The sequence below is a fragment of the Ptiloglossa arizonensis genome, chromosome 6 (assembly GCF_051014685.1).
Source record: "Ptiloglossa arizonensis isolate GNS036 chromosome 6, iyPtiAriz1_principal, whole genome shotgun sequence".
NCBI lineage: Eukaryota > Metazoa > Arthropoda > Insecta > Hymenoptera > Colletidae > Ptiloglossa > Ptiloglossa arizonensis.
In genome coordinates, this window is record NC_135053.1 from 14,821,306 (window position 1) to 14,843,636 (window position 22,331).

Below are 22,331 nucleotides of genomic sequence, written 5' to 3' on the forward strand. Positions count from 1 at the left end.
GTTCGTATACACGATTTCATGGTTGGAAAATAGATTTTATTATTAAATAAAATAACCTGAACTTCGATACGTTTGTTCCGGTGATGTTGTAATTTATGATTTTATTTTATAATTAGTAATGTTCGGTTCTTGAAACGAGAATCCGGAAGACTGTCGAAATTGCTGACGGTTGCTATTACCTCTTCGTTCGATGAAAATCGTTTCTTATCCATGAATTCTTCGAGATGTCAGAACAGCCATAAGTCAGAGGGAGCTAAATCTGGCGAATAGGGTGGATGTTGCAATAATTCATACTTTGATTCATTGATTTTCGCGATGGTTTCTCGAGCTGTGCGAGAGGGCGCGTTGTCTCGATGAAAAATGATTTTTTTCTTCCGTAAACCATTAGTTTCTCGCTAATTTTTACATGCAGCTGATCCAACAGGTTACGATAATAATCTGAGTTAATGTACGAAGAAAATTTCTTTTTCATCCGAGAAAACTGATGCTAACACTTTCCTGGCCGATTTCTACACCCTAACTCGCTTCCGAGCCAAAGTACCGGGTTCACACCACTCCTTAGCCTCTTGTTTTGATTCAGGATCATGGAGATAGACCTAAGTCTCGTCTACACTGACGAAACGACGCATAAAATCCTTTTTATCCTTTCCAAAACGCTTCAAATGTCGCTGAGAAAGTCGCATTCGGATGTTCGTTGTTCTACAAATAATACTAGTTGGTCGATAATCGTCGATAATCGATTGTTCGATGTCGTTCGGTAAAAGGAGAAAAGTTGTCGAGCAACCTGGTACATAACGAAAAATTGTTTGCGAGAGGAATTAATTTCTACAAGGACACCGCGTCCAAGTTCTTGCGGTACACACTGTACATTCGGCGTCGTAAATCACGCAACGACGATTCTCGACGGCGGTGATTTTATTCAATGGATCGATTAAAACGATCGACGTCCTCGATGTCCGACGCGGAACAAGCTCGACGTTATTGCTCGACGGAGATTATTATCTCGTCTCTAATTAAAGCCTCGAACGGGGACCGAAAAACGCTGAATCAACCATCGACGGGATCGAAGCACGCGAAGAATAACCCCGCGGTTAAGTAGTCGCGGCTAGTAGCCGAGGTAAATATTTATGCGAAACTTATACGAATGGGATATAAATATACGAGGGACCACGAAACGAAACAAGAAGTACTCGCCATTATGCGAACGGTGCTCTCGAGCCTCCTTCGTACGCCCACGTAATTTTATGGCACTCGAGGCTCGCCCGAGAACCGAGTTGCGTCGCTTTCGTGCACGTGCGTTCCCGATAGCTTCTTAATTGAATCGACAACAGGATTACGCCGCGAACCATCGGAAACGGAAACCGTCCCGCGATAACGAGACACAAATGTCGTAAGTTTGTTCGAGGATCGAGGTAAACGCGATCGGTAAGAAAATATATATGGAACGATCGTTTTTGGAAATGTACGATACTTTCTGTTCGCGATAATTGGACACAAATGTTGGAAGATTCTTTGAGGATTGAGGTAAACGATATTAGTAAAAAAAAAAATACGGAATGGCGGATTTTGAAAATGTACGATACTTTTTGTTCGCGATAATTGGACAGAGATGTCGGAAGATTGTCGATGGATCGAAGTAAACTGTTTTTGGGAATGTATAACACATTTTGTAAACGACGAACGAAACCACAGAACCGTCGAATCGCAGTAATAAAATCGTAACGTTTACACGAGATTTTCGACGAGATTCGATGCATCGCGTAAAAACGAAGAACATTCGATCTCTACCGAAACGAAATATTAACGCTGTTTAAAGAAAAAAGAAGAGCGAGTAATAGAGAGGAAGTTCAAACTTTCGAATTCAATTTGCACTGAATTGCTGCGCGTGTAACTATTTCGAAAGCAAGGTACGAAGACCTCGTAACGCGGGGAAAATTTCACTATTCCAAAAGTCAACGATTTAACGAAAAGTTACATTTACATATCTGAGAGTTACGAATTCTTGCTGTTACACTTCTGAATAATAAATTTCCCTCCTTTCGTCGAGGATCGTTTATGCTTCAAATCGTTCTTCTTTTAGTTGCATTTTACCGACTATAGCTCATATTGCGACAAAGAAACTTAAAGTGGTCGATACTGGGGGATGGTGAAAAAGGGTCGTAAAAAGAAAGAGTCAAAGACTTCAAAGACTTATAGTATCGAGAGGAACGAAACACGTGTACTCGACGTAGGATTGATCCTTTTGGCGTAAAATTAACTTTTGTTACTTACTGACATTCGATATCGCGAGTTTCTTCATAATACATATACTTATGTGTCTATTCGTAATACGTATACCTACATTTACATCGAACGTGAATAACAATCACAAAACCTGTGTCGATCGGATAATTTTTATTCCTCTTAACGAGTGCTATACACACACATACATTGAATATAAATATGAACCACAAGATCTACGTCGATTGAATAATTTTTATTCCTCTCGATGAGTGCTATAAATATACTTACATATACATTGAATATAAATACGAACCACAAGATCTATATCGATCGAATAATTTTCTATTCCTCGTAATCTTTCTTTCCACCATTCTTTCCATCTACGAAGTCTCCAGTACCCATATTTATTTCACCATTTCGTGAAGTCTCCAGTACCCTTTCCTTCACCCCATGAAGTCTCCAGTACTCTTTCTTTCACCCCGTGAAGTCTCCAGTACTCTTTCTCTCACCCCGTGAAGTCTCCAGTACCCTTTCCTTCACCCCGTGAATTCCCCGATACCTTTTCTCTTCACCACCCTGTGAAGTCCCCGATACCTTCTCTTTCCACCAACCTCTGAAGTCCCCGGTACCCTTTTCTTTTTCAGCAGGCCATCTTCCGCGAAACGCGTGTCCAATGTAAAAACGCACGGAACCGCGACTTAATTGCGGCCCGCGCGGACTCGAATTAACCGTGGGGACCGAGAGACGAAAGTATACACCGGATAAGCGTTCCCCGCGCGTTCGTGTTCCTCGACGAGCACGACCTCTCGATTATCGTGCCTCCTCTCTACGGAAAATAAAAAGCAACGAACGGAAACAAAACCGAGAAGAATCTCCAGCCGCGGTAGCACCGGGGGCGGCGTGCGCCGCCCCCCTCGACTTCTGGCATTAACGCGACCCCCTGGCGTTCAAATAATGCTATCCAAGGAGGAAAATGAGGCGTTTTCGAATTTGCATTCCAAGGGGCCCGCGGGCCACCGCGTGTCCTCCACTCGCGTTCACGGAGGCTCGGTTTCTTGTACAATTCCGCGGCAACGAGAGGAAGGCCAACGTACCTGGCTACCTACGCGAGCCACACGGTGTTTCCTGAATTCACCAGCCCGTGTACGCTCCGCGTGTGCGCGTGACGTTGACCCTGAAGCTCTTTGGCCAAGTCCACGGAAAGGGTTGCACCTCCTCGCTCCTGGAGGGCTAAGGTACAACGGAGGGCCACCGTTGGAAGGCCACCACGGTTCGCCCCACCGGTTACACCTTTGTACCTACGAATATTACCGCGTGAATGTTTCAACGTTCAACCAGCGAGACAGAGAACCGCGCGAAACCGGGCGAGAGTTTGAAAGCGATCCACGAACACGGCTCTAATTTCGTCGATGGTCGCTTGATATTAGAAAGTCGAGATCCGTGGGTAACGCCGTTCCATTTACCGTGGATTTCAGACGAGAATTGTGTCTCGATATAATTAATCCGTATAAATCATAACCGTCGGCGGATCGTTCAACGAGTGTTTACCGAGAGCTCTCTGGCGAGGTGTGAGAAACGAGCGAGATTTTAGATCTGCTTTTTTTTCTTTTCTTTTTTTTTCTTTTCTTGGAAGAGTCGATTAGGAACTTGGTACGCGTGAATATGGTTTCGTCGAGTTACCATGGAACATTTCTCGAGCGTAAATTCTTTCTTTCGAGAGAAATTGAAAAATTATACACGGAAGGCGACGAAAAGAATCGATAGACGTTCGATTTGGGAGATTTTTCGATTCACGCTGCATTTTAACGTTTGCAATTGTTAACGTTTAAAATGTTTCCACGAAATGGAATTAAGAATTAAACATCTAGCTCACCGATCGAAACGGGGAATATACAATATGTACCGATCGCTGTTTAAGGAGAAAGAAAAGTGAACTTGGCTCACTGTTTCGAAAATTGAGCGATCTTGAAAGAAAAGTTGCTCCGAAATATGAAAGCATCGTTTCCTCGCGACTCAAAAGTATCGAAGTATAATATTCTCGCGACTCTAAAATATCAAAACGTAATGTGTCTCGAGAGAGCTGTTCCGTGACATTCCTCGTTTGCCCCCTTACACTTCGTACGTCGCGCGTATTACGTTTTATATCCATCGCGAAGCAAAAATCTTTAACTCGACATCCTGTATTCTCTGTATTCTCGAGATTGATACAATATTCCACCGAAACGCGAGTTAATGATCCAAGAACATTGCACGTCGAGATAATACATATAAAATATAAATATACCCAGTCTGTATGTCGCGAGGTAGATCAATTTTCTATCCATCGATTAAATCATCGCGCACAGCATAATCCAAAACTGTGCTCGCAATTAGGATACACGAGCTGGACGAGCGCTTGCAAATATCGCAACACGTTTAAAACGAAAAGCATCGTCCCGCTTTAATTCAATATCACCCACGAATCTACCGTTTATACGCACCGAATAATTTCCCTGATAACGTTGCGGCTCGGGAACCGCGTACACGCTCGAAAATATCGTTCCATTACAAATATTATTCAGAGAGTACCGGCAGAGCTTGCGGTCGTAATGAAATCATGGGTGGGAAGCCCGTTAGCCGAGCCAAATTATATTTTTCAACCTTTCATCAATTCGCGCGCGGTACCTTTTTATCGATTTACGTCGGAGCCGATAGACGCGTTATTCCCGAAACATTATTCGAGAGACGTTACGCGGGGACGATTCTACGATCAAGCTTTCGTCGAACCACGAATTTTAATTAACCACGATCGTGGAAAAACATTGCTCGAATTTTATCGCTACCTACGACCGTTCCTCCCGAGGCGAAACATCGCGATCGAAGGTGAATCATAATCGTCGAACAGCGATACAATGGAACGTCGATCGTACCGATAGAACGAACGATTATTTCTAGTGATTAAAAATCAACGTACTCGTTCAATTATCGGGACAAAAATGTCGCGAATAGAGACTCGGGAAATTTTCTTGTAATCGACGCTCCTGATAACCTAATAGCGCTTTCGATAACTCGATTTTGTAATTTGCAAAATATCTACTCACTTTACGGTGAAAGAGATATTTAAAAATTTACTGACGAATCCACTAGCAGGCTTCGGGATGAAACGCTCCCCACTCCCTTATTCCCTATACTCGACCAATATAGCCGCCAAAAAGCCATTCGTAGAAATTACATATCGGGGAATTCCTCACAAGTGTGCAAAGGGTCGATCGCGCACCTCGGTCGATTGTGTACCGTAATACAGTACACAGGGTGCAAGATGCTGCGCGTTCTTGTCGCGCGTACGATCGCCTTGGCCACTTTGTCGCGTTCCCGCGCGCGACAGTTGTGTGCACAGCGCGGGTTGACGGGGCGCGTTTGCAAGTGACCAGCCGCATGCACGTGCGCCGCCAAGATGAGCGTCGCCCGCGGCCGACGACGAGGAGGCGTCTAACACGTTCTGAGGACACGCGCGTGTCGTCAGCGCGTGTACAGCGTCGCGGAGATAGAAGTCTGTCGGTAAGTTCGCGTGGACGTACGACCGCCCCGGGCATACGCCGTATGCAAATTTCGCCTGTTGTCGAGCACGAGACCCACGCGGTTTACGGGAAAACGTGTCGCGATGCACCGTGAAAATATCCCTACGATCGTACCGCGACACCACTCGTGCAACGCATTCCTCGACGAAAGATCTTCATCGTGGCTCGCGAGGTATCCTCGAACGTTGGTCGAATCATCGTCGAAGATTCGGGACGCGGTATTGGCCGTGTAAACGCCGTTTACGGTGCACGAACGATTATTGTCCACGACTCGACTCGACGACTACCGTGTGCCGTGCACGTGACCAACGACACCGATGCTTCCGTGGTTGTGTTTTTTAATACGTTCAGCCTTCGAGCATTCTGCGTCTCGCGCGAACGAACTGCGTCACCGACTCGTTGATTTTTCCATCGTATTGTACTTCGACGTTTGCGAGACCACAATATCGTGTGTTTCGTGTTTAATAGTTTCCGCACGATGTACGTACAGTAGCTCGCAAGGTTTGGAACGAGCACGGGATATTTCTGGACGAGAAAGTACACCGAGAACGAAGAATAAAATTTCTTGGTCAGAGTAACCCTTCGTTTTCGAGAGAATCGATCTCGAGTATTGTACCGTGTATGTGTGCGTTTGAACGGTACCGGACGCTTCTTTTTTGGATCTATCGTGGATGAGATCTGAACTCGCGAAGGAACGAATGAATCGAGTATTGTAGATTTAATACTCTGGATCTACTATTCAATAGTCGCGGACACGTTTCACCCTTTCCACTCGAAGCTTTTCTGCCAGCAAAAACTAGCACCTCGATGTAATACTTCGAATCGTGTAATTGATTCGAAGCGGAACATTTTCATTTCAACGTTTCGTGTACGTATGTTTACATTTTATGAGAAAGTGGTAATTGAATTTTAATTTCGATTCCAAAACATGATGGTTTTCCGAATCGGGGATCGCCTACTCGAGTGGAAAGGGTTAAAGGACAGTGGGGTTTCGAAAGCTGGAAGAAGCAGGAGAATACCTCTTGCCCGATAATACCTGTATTATGATTTTGTAAGAATTTTATTTAAGTAGTGTTGATGGTTATAAAATAAGGGCGAATAAAGTTCTAGGATATACATTTATTGAATGAGGTAGATAATACCTACTCCTTGCTACTGTAATCCACCAAGATGGATTAAGGGTGACAGGGTTTCGTAGAAGGTTTTTATTCCACTTGGTCTCACTTCGACAAAATTGCAATAACATCTAATCTCCGACACGCTTCGTCTAATTTCCAATGAGTGACTCCAAAACTCCAACAATTGCTTCCAGTTGCGAAGAGTCTTTGGTGAACGTGACCAGATGCATGTGAGTGAGAAAAGTTAAGGATTAGAACGAAAGGGAACGAATATACTTTCTATAGATTTTTTCAGTTTAAACAACCTTTGCTTTAGAAAAAAATTATATTTATTTTCCTGTGTCCCCGTACAGTCGAAGACGCTGAAAGTCGAGTGACCATTTATGACTTGCTGAGGTCATATGCCCTCTCGCTCACTAGTGGCCTCACTTGCTAACAAAACTATAAAATGAGGACTGATTCGTTGTAAGTCGTGCCTAACGAGCAATACCGAACGTGGCTGTTCACTATAGTGTCATTCTACTTCCACGTCCACTTCAAGCTGCGATGGTCCAACGCGTAACGTTCCTCGACTACTTGCAACAAAATTGGAGTTGTGCGCCAAAATCGCACAAAGATACATCCCATTTTTCTTTTTAACCTGGGAGAAATCTTCAAAAGACTCCCCGGACTGCTTAGTTCGAAACTAGATGGAATCTGGGATTCCCCCAAGCCTGAAACACCGAATGCATAGCCTACTCGCTAAAACCTCAATAGTGGTTGTCTCACACATTTTCAAAGAGCACCGGGAACTGTTAAATAAGAAAAATCTACCTCGAGAAGATTACTAATCTAAAATCTTACGAAACATTATGTTTTGCTGAAATTATAGAACATTATATTTTCCAAAAGAACAATTTTTCGTTATTGTTCCTCGTTCGAAGCAACACCTTAAGAATCTGTCTCAAAAAGACCATTGCATCTACGTACACACATATCGAGCGAAAAAAATTTGAAAATTAAAAATTGCCTTCTATTCCAAGTATTCGATCTCTCTTATTTTTCTCAAGTCCTTCCCGCCGATTTCTTATTTACCTGCACACAGAGCGTCGAAGATGCGATCTGCGCGCATTAAGGTGTCGCTCGGTAAACACCCCCCGGGCGACGCGTTCATTATCGTAATGCGCGTCTTATCTAAGTGTTCGTATACGCGACGACGACGACAACGACGTTCTTTTCCGCGACGCTAGACGTCGACGCAGCTACGGCACTTTCTCCGGCTCGGTCTTGTTCCCTCTCCGTAATTTATCATCAGTCGACCAATAACGCGTCGAGCATCCCGACGTTGTAAAAGTAGTCGAACCGATTGGTTCGTATCTACGTCGATCGACGATAACCGATCCTCCTTTCGAAGCTGTAACCAGGTCGGGAGCTAAAAACGAACGAGATCTGGAGTACCGTGTTTAGACAATTAACCTCTTTTAGATCGTTTCGCGAACGCGATTTACCACCGCGATCGTGATACGGGTTAATTACGTGTGCACACTCGCTCACGGTGAATCTTTATTAACGTCCACTTGCATACGCGGCGATCGATCGCCGGAGGCATTCGAATCGCGATGATCGTTATTACCGCGGCAATCGCTGCGACGTTTCCTCGATCGGGTATCCTCGCGATTCGACTATTTATCAAACGTTCGAGCGGAGCGCAACACCGTACTCGAGCGTGGCTCGAGTCTCTAATATCGCGACGTGTACCGGGATTCTTTGTGTCGCGACTCGAGACGGAGATTAAGATGTGGGTCAATTAGATAGATCGTTAGAGTTCCATTACACGGAGAAGGCCGTGCACGCGAGAACGGTACATCGTCGATTCTGTTAGGAAAGACTACGCGAATTTCTGTGTCGGACGCGATCGAACCGCGTTCCAGATCTTATAAAACGCCTCTTCCACGAATCCGTGGAAGTACGAGTTCGAGAACCTCCAGTTTTCGAACTGGAGGTTCGAAATCTCCAGAGGACGATTCTAACCGTTCAAGTGGAACGAAAATCGAGAAATTTGCACTCCGAATACTAGTGACCACAATTGCTAACGTAATCGTTACGGTAGGTGGTGATATGGAAATTGGTTCTTCTTTGTGTATTAGAAATAGAACTTGCGCGTGGAGAGATTAATTACACGGACTAGGAATTCTCGTACGCGGCTGTACTCTCTACGTGTACCTTAAGCCCTCGTGAACTCGGCGCCGAAATGTTCATCCTAACGTCGGTCCTAGACCTGCTTTCGAAATTAGGCTCGACCGAGAACGAAAAATTCCGACACCAGGGTATCGACGTAACTAGTCGTCGATTTTAATCGACTCTCGATGCTTTGTGCTTCGCGATAATCGTTTCGACGGTACAAAATTACTCGTGACGAATTTCCACGTACACGGGAAACAGAATCACTCGTGTGCACGCCGGAACGAAAGGGTTGATTGCTGAAAGTGCGCGTAAAAGACATCGAGCGCGACAGGTTGGTACTGTTCGAAATACCAACGAATCGAATTGGTCTTCCTACCTAGAATTACACGGATTTTGGTTAAGGGAATTGCATATATACAATCACGACGATTGTCGCGAAAGACGAACGTCGAGAGAACGAGATACCCGAGCGACTAGTGAAACACATTGGCGTAGACTCGGAATATTAATTTATTCTACCATTTGCGGTACAACTCGAATAAAGATCGTGCGAGGGTTGTTCGCCGAAAGAAGAAGAGGAAGAAAATTTCTAACATTCTCCGCGAGTCTGGGCGCTCCCAAAGTCCAAGTTCTCACGTAATTGTTAGTACGAGTTTTTCCAATTACCGCGTCATTGAACGCGTCAACGATCGAAATCCACGCGCAGAATTATCTCCGTGCGGAGAGAAAGAGCGGGCGACGCCGCGGAAAGAGTCCACGTCACCGACGGGGGTTGAAATATATGGGCCAACCGTCCAAATAAACAACCATGGCTGCATTCGACTGTTATTCCACATTCATAACCGTCTACGTGAGGCCGTCGATCGGCCCCGGGCGACAAGCATGGCCGTTGTTGCTCTCCTCCATCCGCCGAACTCCTTCTTCCCGTGCGGACGATCCGAGTCGCGACCATCGAGCATCCAAGAGACGCGCGGCAACGGCGGCGTTGCTCGGCGACCTCTCCGAGCGGCCAAGAAAAGACGCTGCATCGCGTTTCGCGTCGTCCCCGCGGCAATGCGCCACGGCGCATGCTGGCGCACCGCGGACCAGGACGAGAAGACGAAGGGAGTAAGGAACGAGAAAAGAGAAAACCAGTCCCCCCTCCGTTGGCTCCTCGCCTTCGTATCTCCTCCCCGCCGCGTCGATGTTCCGTCGCGAGAGGTACGCTCCGGTCTTCGCAGGCTGAAAATAAATATCGCGGCCGCGACGAGGAGGACGCCTTCCTCGACCGTCTCGAATTTCGTGGCTGATGGTACCTCGACCCACGGTTACTTTAATACACCCGCGATACACACGCCCCCCTCTGTCGCTCTTCTTCTCTCTCTCTCTGTCTCTCTCTCTCTGCCACTACTCCGTTCCTCTGTCGTTCTCTTTGTCTGCTGGCTGTTGTTCTCTCTATCGCGCTTTCTGTCGTTCTCTGCTGCTCTGTGTCCTTTTCGCTTTGTCGTTCTTTCTGTCGTTCTCTGTTGCTCTGTGTCCTTTTCTCTCTGTCGTTCTCTGTTGCTCTGTATCCTTTTCTCTCTGTCGTTGTCTGTTGCTCTGTGTCCTTTTCTCTCTGTCGTTCCCTGTTGCTCTGTGTCCTTTTCTCTCTGTCGTTGTCTTTGTCATTACCTCTCTGTCGTTCTCTGTTGTTCTCTGTTGTTCTGTGCCATTTTCTCTCTGTCGTTCTCTTATCGCTCTCTCTCTGTTGCGTCTATGATGCTCTCTCTATCATTTTATTTGATCCCTCTCTATTACTGTCTGTCATTATCTCTGTCGTTCCCCTTGTCGTTCTCTCTGTCGTTCCTTTGCCACTTCTCTGTCGTTCTCTGTTGTTCTGTATCCTTTTTTCTCTGTCATTCTCTTGTCACTCTCTCTGTTGTGTTCTGTGTCGTTCTCTCTGTCATTCTCTGTTGCTCAGTATCCCTTACTCTCTGTCGTTCTCTTGTCACTCTCTCCGTTGTATTCTATGATGCTGTCTCTGTCGTTTTATTTGTCGCTTTTTCTTGCTTTGTATCATTTTTTCTGTCGCTCTCTCTGTCGTTTTCTTTGTCGTTCTCTCCTTTACTCTCTCTGTCGCTCTCTGTTGCTCTGTCATTTTCTCTCTGTCGTTCCCTTGTCACTCTCTCTGTCCCTCCCTGTTGCTCCGTGTCATTCTCTCGGTCGCTCGCTGTTACTCTATGTCGTTCACTCTGTCGTTCTCTACCGCTCTCTATCGTTCTGTCTGTCGCTCGCTCTCGGGCTCTCTTTCCCCGCGCGTTCTCTCTCGTATTTATCGATGTTTATACGCCGAAGACCAACGTTTCCCGCGTCGGAGAATGATTTATGCCCTCCGAAACCGCCAACCCCGACGCTCCGCGCGCGGATACCGATTTTACGCGGTCGAATGTTAGCTGGAGAGGGGCAATGTTAATTGATTTACCGTTGCAACGCGTTTTCGATGAATTACGAATCGTTGACCCTGCAATGCGTAATCTTTTCGTGCGATTCCATTCGTTCCGTTTATTCTAAGGAAAATGATGGCCGATGGAGAATAGAAAATTTCAAAAAGAAGAGAGAACAATTTAAACATTTCCGTCTAACTCCCGTCGTCGTGATTCGAGAATTTCATTAGCCGTACGAATTAATTCGCGACTTTTTTCAAAATAAACGCAACATTTATTTACTAAATTAAGCACGCAATTGAAAACTTCCCAACTTAAACACGAAAGCATATACCGTCCAATCTGTTCCTTCTCGGAGACCATAGTGCCTATTATATTTTAAGGTTATGTCGGTTACAGAATTGGGCTCCACCGTTCTAAAATCGATCTCACACCTACACTCCAATAACCTCTAACAAATAAAAAAAGTTCCCTCCAAATCAATACTACAAACGAATCACTTTATCGCTCGAAAATGAATACTCCCCATACATTCAATATCCCCTACGAATCAAAATGGTCGCAAAGAATCCTCGCGTACCACGATTCTCAAAGCACCGTCCACCCCGAGAGACAGCTCGAACGATCGTCCAACGAGAATTCTCGGAAATTTCAAACTCCTCCCCCTCGATACCCTCGTGTCTTTACAACCATCCTGTGTCAACCGACACAAATCAATTTCCCTTACCTAATTCGCCACTCGCCTTCGGTCGAGCACCGCGCCATCCCGACCGGAAGAATTCGGGTCTATCGCGGTAGAGACGGGCAGCGGGGGGGAGGGGCCAAGGAACAAAGCGCGGGAATTTCGTGTGTACACAGGCTGGAAATGAGTCGGGGATCTGTTTAAACCGCCGACCCGAAACGACCCGGCAGCACTTTCCACTTTTCTCGTTCGTTGAACGGCCCAGTGTTCGGTTTTCCCTCTGTTGGCCGGTCGGCCGCTCGTTAAATATTGTCCCGCCGTTAATTGCCTTATTAATACGTATGAAAATTACGAGTTAATGTTCCAGTTTAACCGGTCGCTGTGGCGGGCGGTGGTGGCGGTGGTGGGGGGCCGAGCGGGCGGTCGGGCGGTCGGAGTGGGGGGTGGCGCGCGAAATCCGAGCGGTTCCGGGTCGGCGGCTCGACCGAAAACAATGTCCCGCTAAATCAGCCTTATCGTCGCCCAACGACCGAACCGTGCGCGTCGATAAATTAAATCAAGCTCTCGGCGATTGAAATCGGCGCGAACGCGACCTCGTTAGAGGGGAAAGTTCCGCGCTAATGTCAGCGGCGACCGAACACCGTTTTGACTTCTAAATGGCAGCTGCAACGCGTCCGGGCACGAACCGTGGACAACCGGGGTTATCGGGCAGGAAAAATACATCGGAGAACACGTGCGCCCGGGGAACGGGCGTTTTGCAAGCCCTGCTCGGGTTAGAAGAAACGAACGCGGCCACGCGTTCCTGTACCGCGTGCGCGACCTCGAGTTGCACGATGTACATCTCGTTGGAAACGATTTACGTCTCGTGTTTATCGCAACGAGTCTCTTTTACGGTTCCATGGTGGGATCGATTTAACCGAAAGCGACCGATTTCGAATTATCCGAAATTTTTCATTTTCCCCCTCCAAGACGCGCGAGATCGAATCATACGAGATTTAATTTCGTGGCGTGATAATGTATACTTTCTGTTGTTATTTCTTAATTTTATTTTCTGTGGATTATTGATTTATCTAAAGGTAAATTCTTCGGAAAAAATCTCGGATGAAGTGGTTTTCATAGAATTTGAGTTTGTTTAAATTTACGACGAGTTTACGTAATTTTTTACGAGCGATACTCCAATTGTTCGATCTAGAGCCAGACGATAGTGTCTGCGTTGCATTTCGTACTGAAAAATCTACGGACGAATTTATCTATTACGATTCTGTTTTTCTCGGTTTAATTGGCAATTGGATCGCGTGACTTTTTCTTTTTCTAACCGATATTTCTCTCTCGAGTTACATTGTACGCGCATGACATAATGTAGACTTTTAATTACAGACGGAAATGTGAGGCTGACGGAAAGGAGGCGAAGGCGGAGCTGCCACAACGCAATATGTTCCCTAGCGCTCAAATTAAAATGAGGTAAATATACTCCTGTTCGTGTTATGCGCCAAACGAGTAAACCACTCGTACGTATGTATATCGTGAGATGCAAGAACGCTCGTTTCGATTCGTTCAAAGTTACAAATTGGTATACACAATAACGATCTTCCCGCCGAATTACAAATTTCTTCGACCGAATGTAAGAGTCCGGAATAAATCGTTCGATAAAAACAATGAACTCTCATCTTTGTTAAACCGATCTACAAATAGCAAAATTTCATTTTTAAAGTAAAACTTCTCAATTTTCAGTCGTCGAACTATATCCGAAAACGTACTATCAACATTCGAAGTCGATACGTTCGCTACACATCGAGAAATCTTGACAATCGGTTCCAAGACCACGGTTTCGATTCGTAATAAACTTTCGGGAATATAAACTTTCAACACGTTCACTGCCACCACGGATACAATAAATCCTGTCGAAAATGTTACACCGTGTTATACAATCATCAGTATTCTACGTCGTGCCAAAATATTCAAATTATTCCGTACAAGTACAATCTTGTATCCCTTACTTTCGCGCGTCTGTTTATTTCCATATCAGAAAATCGCAACAAAACGTTCAGTTTCCACTTTTCAACCCCGTCATCGTACAAACCTTCTACAAAGTCACCGAATGTACTCTCTCCTGTTGCACATGTTACGAGAGAACTCATAGGGACAACCAAGTGCGAGATAACTCGTAATGAGTCAGCAGGTAGCCAACTGGCAAACTCGTAGTGGGCAGTGAACGTGTCGAACTTTTCGAGATCCTCTTACCTGTGCGATCTCGTCGTTTTACCATCAAAAACTCGTGGCTCGAGACCTGGATGTCTCGCGAAAAAAAAAAAAGAAAAAGGTAAAAACGGTGGTAAAGTGGCTAAAGTCGGAGGTATCTCTGTCAGATTGCTGTCGCCAAGCAGTTCGCCGGCCACGTCGCCCACAATGTCGAATTCCTCGTCGCCGACGCCACCGACGCCGGCTACACCGGCCTACAACCAGAAGATGACCGGGATACCCTGCGTGGCAGCCGCTTCCAGGTACACAGCACCGGTCCACATCGACGTAGGCGGCACAATATACACATCCTCGCTCGAAACATTGACGAAGTAAGCATACACACGCGCGCGGAGCACGCACGCTCCTACGAGTTTCACCTGAATATTTATAACACGCGAAAACCCGGCGCCGACCGCTTAATAACACGCGAGAGACGCTGGCGCGCGATTTCGCGACTCGTGGAAAGCTCGTCGATCCCGCGCCGCGCCATGCCGCCACGCCACGAACGAACGACCGACCACGCGACTGTCATTCTAATTTATTACGTGCACGAAAGTGAAATCCTACGATAATGAATGCGAGATAGGGGCCCGATATTTTTTCTACCGAGGCCGCACGAAACACACGAGACCCTCGATGGCGCGTTCCGGCGGGAAAGTTAGGAATTACCCTCGTCTATCCGGTTGAACGCCCTACGAGCGTACGACTTTCGGGAAACGGGGTAATTTGCTCCGTAACGATTAGCGTTGGCTTCGATCGCGACCTGATACGTATCTAGAACGCTTTGCGAGGTTTCATTGTTTAGCGAATTGTATCGAAAAGGTTTGGGAACGATCGGTACCTCTTTGGTTACGTAGTCGAGAATATTGGTACCTCTTTGGTACGTAGTCGAGAATATTGGTACCTCTTTGGTAGGTAGTTGAGAATATTGGTACCACTTTGATACGTAGTCGAGAATATTGGTACCTCTTTGGTAGGTACTTGGAAATATAGATATCTTTTCGGTATATATTTGAAATATGAATACCTCTTTGGTACATACTTGAAAATATTGGTACCTTTGTGGTGCGTATTTGAGATATAGATATTTTTTCGGTATATACTCGAAAATATTGGTCCGTCTTTGTTACGTACTTGAAATATAGATATCTCTTCGATACATACTTGAAAATATTGGTACCTCTTTGCTACGTACTTGGAATATAGATATCTCTTCGGTACATACTCGAAAATGTTGTAATGTCTTTGATACGTACTTGAAAATATCAATAACCGATCGATGCTTCTATGAACATACGTATAATCATCTTGTTTTAGTTTATGCGAAGTATGGTAACAAATACAAAGAACCTACGCTAAAAGATAAAGTCGAAAATGATAAGATCAGTTTAAGTTCGTTAGGAAAACGAAAATCGTCTGTAGAATAATAATATATAATAATGTCTTAACGTCCTCGTTTCTGACAACCGAGAAGTGAATCCAACGTTACTCTATATTTAAAGAAAAATGAACGTCGAATTCTAATATCGTAACATTCCGACACATGCTACCGCAATAGTATGAACATTTCTTACGATTTACCAGGCAACTTGTCCAAAGTAATTCGGTTGCCTCTTTAGAGGTGAGGTATAATAATCTTGGGAAATTTACCCAGAGACTCGGGAGACAGTGCATACGTTTCGATGATTGAACGCTGCACATCTTGTATGCATAAATCTACACTACCGTAAGTGCACAAACGCTGTTCAGTGTCGGATGTGGAAACGTCTGCACAACACGGTTACGATTTTCGTGAGACGGATGAATCGGTCAAGATTGATCACCACGTTTCGACGCGCATGAATAAATACTTTCTTGCGACACCCGATCGTGTACGCGATTCATCAAAAGTTCGCACGAACGTGTTTTTACCGATAAATCTTAAAACGGTGTACGCGTTGGAAGATGGTACGCGAGTTTTCGTTACGCAAAAACCCGATGTTGGAAACACGAGTACCTCGGGTACGTTCTCCATCTGATAGAGCATCGTGTCCATTTTTAACGCCAAGGCCGTGTTGCATTTCCGCGAAAACGGTCTTCGCGGCGCGAAGAATTCCGAGAGAGTAGAAAGGGAGCGTGATGTCCGGATCGCGGAAACGTGACCATCGACAACGCTCCAGGATGTTCGTAGTAGGCCATATCTCACAGAACATATCGCTCGCAATCAGGCACACCGTTACTATGCCCGACAGTGTCCAAAGGCTATTTGCGATATACCCGTGCACTTTATGCATAAAAGAGACGTAACGTGAAAGCACAACTGCGCTTTGCACCATGGTGGGACTCTAATCTCCTCGAACGATCCCCACAGCTATCTGAGACCGAGCACGATCGCAAAAATCTAGCGAACTCTCGACGATAACGTAACCCCTGCGCTAATTGTTGGTCCGATAAGACCGGCGTACACCTCTTCGTTGACTTGCCTAGCATCCGCGGCTTGTTTCCTGCCCGTTACTTACGTAACGAATTAAATAGCCGCTGCAGCGAGTGTCACCCGATACTTTTTAGAAAGACCGTGAGAGGTCAGAGATTCTTAATTAACTCGTTGAACCGTGTATCCAATAGTCTCGAACGCAGACCGAGTGGATACCGAGTGGACTGTCCGACGTACCAGCACCTAGAAATCCTGACCGAAAAAATCTCGAATTTCTTACGTTAAGGAAGATCCATAGATCGATACCGGGTGTATTATCCAGTATACTAATACCCGAGAAATCTGACCAGAGACACTTCGAACATCTCTCACTATTCGAGTCCATTGTGTTCGTGGTTAATAAATTTCTCGATCGATGTTATCCCAACGTCTAGCACCTAGGGATCCTGACCAAGGAGACCTCGACTATCTCGCATCGTTGCAATCCATCGTGTTCATAGTTAATAAATTTCTCGATCGGTACCGTGTGTACTACCCCTTTGCTAAGAAGTTTGCTCAGAGAGACCTAAAAGATCTCGCACCAATGAACCCATAGTATTCGTGGTTAATAAATCTCTCGAATCGATATCGCGTACACTGCCCCAGTGCTCACCACTTAAGGATCCTGACCAGGAAGACCTCAAATATCTCGCACCATTGCAATCCGTCGTGTTCATGGTTAATAAATCTCTCGATCGATACCGACTATGTTATCCCGGTGACTCGAGGATCTTGACCAGGAAGACCTCAAATATCTCGCACCATTGCAATCTATCATATTCATGGTAAATAAATCTCTCGACCGATACCAAGTATATTACCCAAGTGCCTAGCACCTAAGGATCCCGACCGGGAAGACCTCAAATGTCTCGCACCATTGCAATGCATCGCGTTCACGGTAATCTCAATGTTCATTAGTAAATCTCTCGATCGATACCGAATGTGTTATCCCAATGACCCAAGGATATCGATCAAGGGGACCCCGAATACCGCGCACCGTTGAAATCCATCCTGATCACGGTTAATAAATTTCGTACGGGCAACAGTCGGGGACTCCCGGTCGGTTTCCCTCGCGGTAGCCACCGCAGGATCGCAGGAACAACTCGCGTAACACGGTCCGCAGAATGTTACGGCGATACAGTTACACGCGGCCATCTCGCGACGTTCATGTCGATGCTCGTTACGTTCGAACGGCCGTACACTAACTAACCGCGACGTGGATGGATATCTGGTGCCCCTGTCGGCTAAGAGAATCGTTAGTTGCACGAGATCGCGAGAGGATCGGACTGTGCCGCGTGCGCTCGTGGGAAAGCTAATTCTAATTGACAAGCGCGGCCCGTTATCGTCGACGTCGTTAACGAAATCGCTAACCGAGTCAGTGGGACTCGAGATTTAGTAACCCGTGTACGATGAGCCCGCGAAAGATTTACGAGCCGTTCCCGTTACTCTGGACCAACTGGCCGCGCGAAACAATGGATTCCGCGCACGTGTCCGCCGACGAGATTATCGTCGGCGAACGGATCTACCTACGCGAACACGCACGTGATAGTTCAATCCTGTTATTAGGAGCTTTCGAAGCTCGCGTCTCGTGATCCGAACGGACGTGAATTTTTCCGAAAGTTTCACCATCGAAATCAATCGGATGCTCAAGGCCACTCTTGCCCTACCGCGACTATCGTCGAGCAACCGACTGCCGTTTTCATTCCACATCCAGTTCAAAATTAAACTTCAGTAACCAATTCATTCTGCTCCACTCCGTGCAGAACCCAAGAATCTAAAAATAGTCGTTCTCGTTTATCTTCAGTGTCACACTCTACTAAATCTCAGAGATCGTTAACAGAACCACAAGTTCGCTCGAAGTACACGTCTGGCCGTGGATCGTTGCATTCGACGCGATTAGATTTTGCGTTACTCGTGTACCTAACTCGGTGATTGGTAAATATCGGTTGCACAAGACCGACGCGAAACAAGACACGGCGCATCCGAGATTTTTCATGTTCGCAAGAATCGTGCTTCGAACGATAGAAAATTCAGTAGGTGTTCCGAATCGGCTGGATAGGAACGTTGGAATCAATTAGCGAGCCTTTACGAATCAGGGGGCATCGATCGTCTCCCCGGCAAATAGTATCAATTACGCGATAATGCGACTAATAAAGTACGAAGATAAGATGGAGAGATGCAGAGAGGCAGGGAGAACCGTAGAGAGACAGGGAGAGATGGGGAAAGACGCGGAGAGACAGGGAGAGACGGGAAGAACCGCGGAGAGACAGGAAGAACCGTGGAGAGACGGGGAGAGACAGGGAGAGACGGGGAGAGACGGGTAGAGACGGGGAGAACCGCGGAGAGACGGGGAGAGCCACGGAGAGACGGGGAGAGCCACCGAGAGACGCGGAGAGACGGGTAGAGACGGGGAGAACCGCGGAGAGACGGGAAGAACCACTGAGAGACGGGGAGAGCAACGGAGAGACGAGGAGAGACAGGGAGAGACGGGGAGAGACGGGGAGAGACGAGGAAAGACAGGGAACGACGGGGAGAGACAGGGAGAGACGGGAAGAAACGCGGAAAGACGGGGAGAGACGGGGAGAAACGCGGAGAGACGGGGAGAAACGCGGAGAGACGGGGAGAAACGCGGAGAGACGGGAAGAGCCACTGAGAGACGGGGAGAGCCACGGAGAGACGAGGAGAGACAGGGAGAGACGGGGAGAGACGGGAAGAACCGTGGAGAGACGGGGAGAGATAGGGAGAGACGGAGAGAGACGGGGATAACCGCGGAGAGACGGGGAGAGCCACGGAGAGACGGGGAGAGACGGGTAGAGACGGGGAGAACCGCGGAGACACGGGGAGAGCCACGGAGAGACGGGGAGAGACAGGGAGAGACGGGGAGAGACGGGGAGAGGCGAGTAGAGACGGGGAGGGACAGGGAGAGACAGGGAGAGACGGGCAGAGACGGGGAGAGATGGGGAAAGACGCGGAGAGACAGGGAGAGACGGGGAGAGGCGAGTAGAGACGGGGAGGGACGGGGAGAGACAGGGAGAGACAGGGAGAGACGGGCAGAGACGGGGAGAGACGAGTAGAGACGGTTAGAGACGGGGAGAACCGCGGAGAGACGGGGAGAACCGCGGAGAGACGGGAAGAGCCACTGAGAGACGGGGAGAGCCACGGAGAGACGAGGAGAGACGGGGAGAGACGAGTAGAGACGGGGAGAGACGGGGAGAGTCGGGAAGAACCGTGGAAAGACGGGGAGAGACAGGGAGAGACGGGGATAACCGCGGAGAGACGGGGAGAGCCACGGAGAGACGGGGAGAGACGGGTAGAGACGGGGAGAACCGCGGAGACACGGGGAGAGCCACGGAGAGACGGGGAGAGACAGGGAGAGACGGGGAGAGACGGGGAGAGACGGGGAGAGACGAGTAGAGACGGGGAGAGACGGGGAGAGACAGGGAGAGACGGGAAGAACCGTGGAGAGACGGGGAGAGACAGGGAGAGACGGGGAGAACCGCGGAGAGACGGGGAGAGCCACGGAGAGACAGGGAGAGACGGGGAGAGACGGGAAGAACCGTGGAGCGACGGTGAGAGACGGGGAGAGACGAGAAAAGACACGGAACGACGGGGAGAGACAGGGAGAGACGGGAAGAACCGCCGAGAGACTGGGAGAGCCACGGAGAGACGGGGAGAGACGGTTAGAGACGGGGAGAACCGCGGAGAGACGAGTAGAGACGGGTAGAGACGGGGAGAACCGCGGAGAGACAAGGAGAGATGTGGAAAGACGCGGAGAGACAAGGAGAGACGGGGACAACCGCGGAGTGACGGGAGAGACGGGTAGAGTCGAGGAGAACCGCGGAGACACGGGGAGAGCTACGGAGAGACGGGGAGAGACAGGGAGAGACGGGGAGAGACGAGTAGTGACGGGGAGAGACGGGGAGGGGCTAGGAGAGACGGGGAGAGCCACGGAGAGACGGGGAGAGACGGTGAGAGACGGGGAGGGGCGGGGAGAGACGGGAAGAACCACGGAGAGACGGGGAGAACCGCGGAGAGACAGGGAGAGCCTGAGAGACACAGGGAGAGGCGAGTAGATACGGCTAGAGACGGGGAGAGACGGTGAGTGAACGGGAGAGACGGGGAGAGACGGGAAGAACCGCGGAGACACGGGGAGAGACGGGAAGGACCGGGAGAGACGGGGAGAGACGGGGAGAGCCGGGGAGAACCGCGGAGAGTCGGGGAGAACCACGGAGAGACGGGGAGAGACGGTGAGAGACGAGTAGTGACGGGGAGAGACGGGGAGAGACGGGAATAATCGCGAAGAGACGGGGAGAACCGCGGAGAGACGGAGAGAACCGCGGAGAGACGGCGAGAGACGAGGAGAGACAGGGAGAGACGAGGAGAGACAGCGTAGGTCCGTGCAAGATAAACGCGGTCTTTTATTCCCTTGTCGTGGTGCGCGCATCGTCGTTAATCGAGCCAACCGAGCATAGGTACGTTACCGATCGATCCACGGAACCAAACGTATCCGTATCGCAAACGGAGTCGCGAACGCTGGAAGCGACTGTGAACGACAAGCGAGGATAAGTGTCGTGACGTGACGCACGAACCGAGAGGAAAGAGTGGAGAAACGGTCCGGGGCGGGGGGCGCCCCTTGTATATCGTAGAAAACCGCCTGGGCAACCTCTCCTCTCCGCGGTCTCCTTCGTCACGCTCGATTGCGCCTTCCTCCCTCATTACACGCCGTCGACCTTATTGTTTTGTCGAAAGTATCCGCGAGATTGCTGTTCGCCCGTTCCCGATCGCGTCGAGCATGAACGCGAGGAAATCGCGCGACGAGGGCTTCGGTCGAGGCCCCGTGTATTGTCCACGCCATCACGTTTACACGCGACACTCCATTGCGCAATGGTCACCCATGTTAATTTCAACTTGTCCTTCGTCGCGATTTTCGTAGATTCGAATTCGGAGAATGGGATTGAAGCAACGGAGATAATTAGCGAGATCGTTTCTCAGCAAACTGCTTTCGGTGGATTTTGCAACGACGAATCACAATCCAACCGAAATGTTCTTCAAAATTATATTTTTTCTAAGACTTGATCTTTTTAGAATTCTTTAACGAGGTACATGTTCATTTTTTTTTTTGTATTTTAAAGATAATATTCTTGGAGAAACGTATACAACGAAGAAAATTTTGCTTTTTCTCAAATGAAAATAAATTGACTGATACTAAAAGCCAGAATAGAATTTATTGACAGAAATAAATTAATGGTTTCTCTACATCGACTCTGGTCGTCGATTTTTCTATACGTACGTATCGAAACGTCGAGCGAAAATGTAGCAGCGAAAGGCGGTAAAAGTCCACGAGTTGCAATCGTTACAATACACGACGTATTGTATGATAAGTGAGTTACACCTTTCACCCGTTAGATTGCGGAACAAATTACACCTGAAACGCTCGGCTTGGACCCAATCCGACGCCATAAACGACTTGAAACATTTTTCTGTATCGAAACT

General features: G+C 47.8%; 1 protein-coding gene across 2 annotated transcripts in view; it reads left to right on the plus strand.

Moving 5' to 3' along the window:
* Twz (BTB/POZ domain-containing protein twz) overlaps positions 1–22,331 on the plus strand; it is a 62,632-nt gene that overhangs the window by 24,398 nt on the left and 15,903 nt on the right. For both annotated transcript variants that reach the window (XM_076313584.1, XM_076313585.1), the window contains exons 2-3: positions 13,523–13,606; positions 14,512–14,715. In XM_076313584.1, the coding sequence (XP_076169699.1) occupies positions 13,578–13,606; positions 14,512–14,715 (233 nt within the window). In that variant the 5' untranslated portion in view covers positions 13,523–13,577. The remainder of the gene's footprint in view (positions 1–13,522; positions 13,607–14,511; positions 14,716–22,331) is intronic.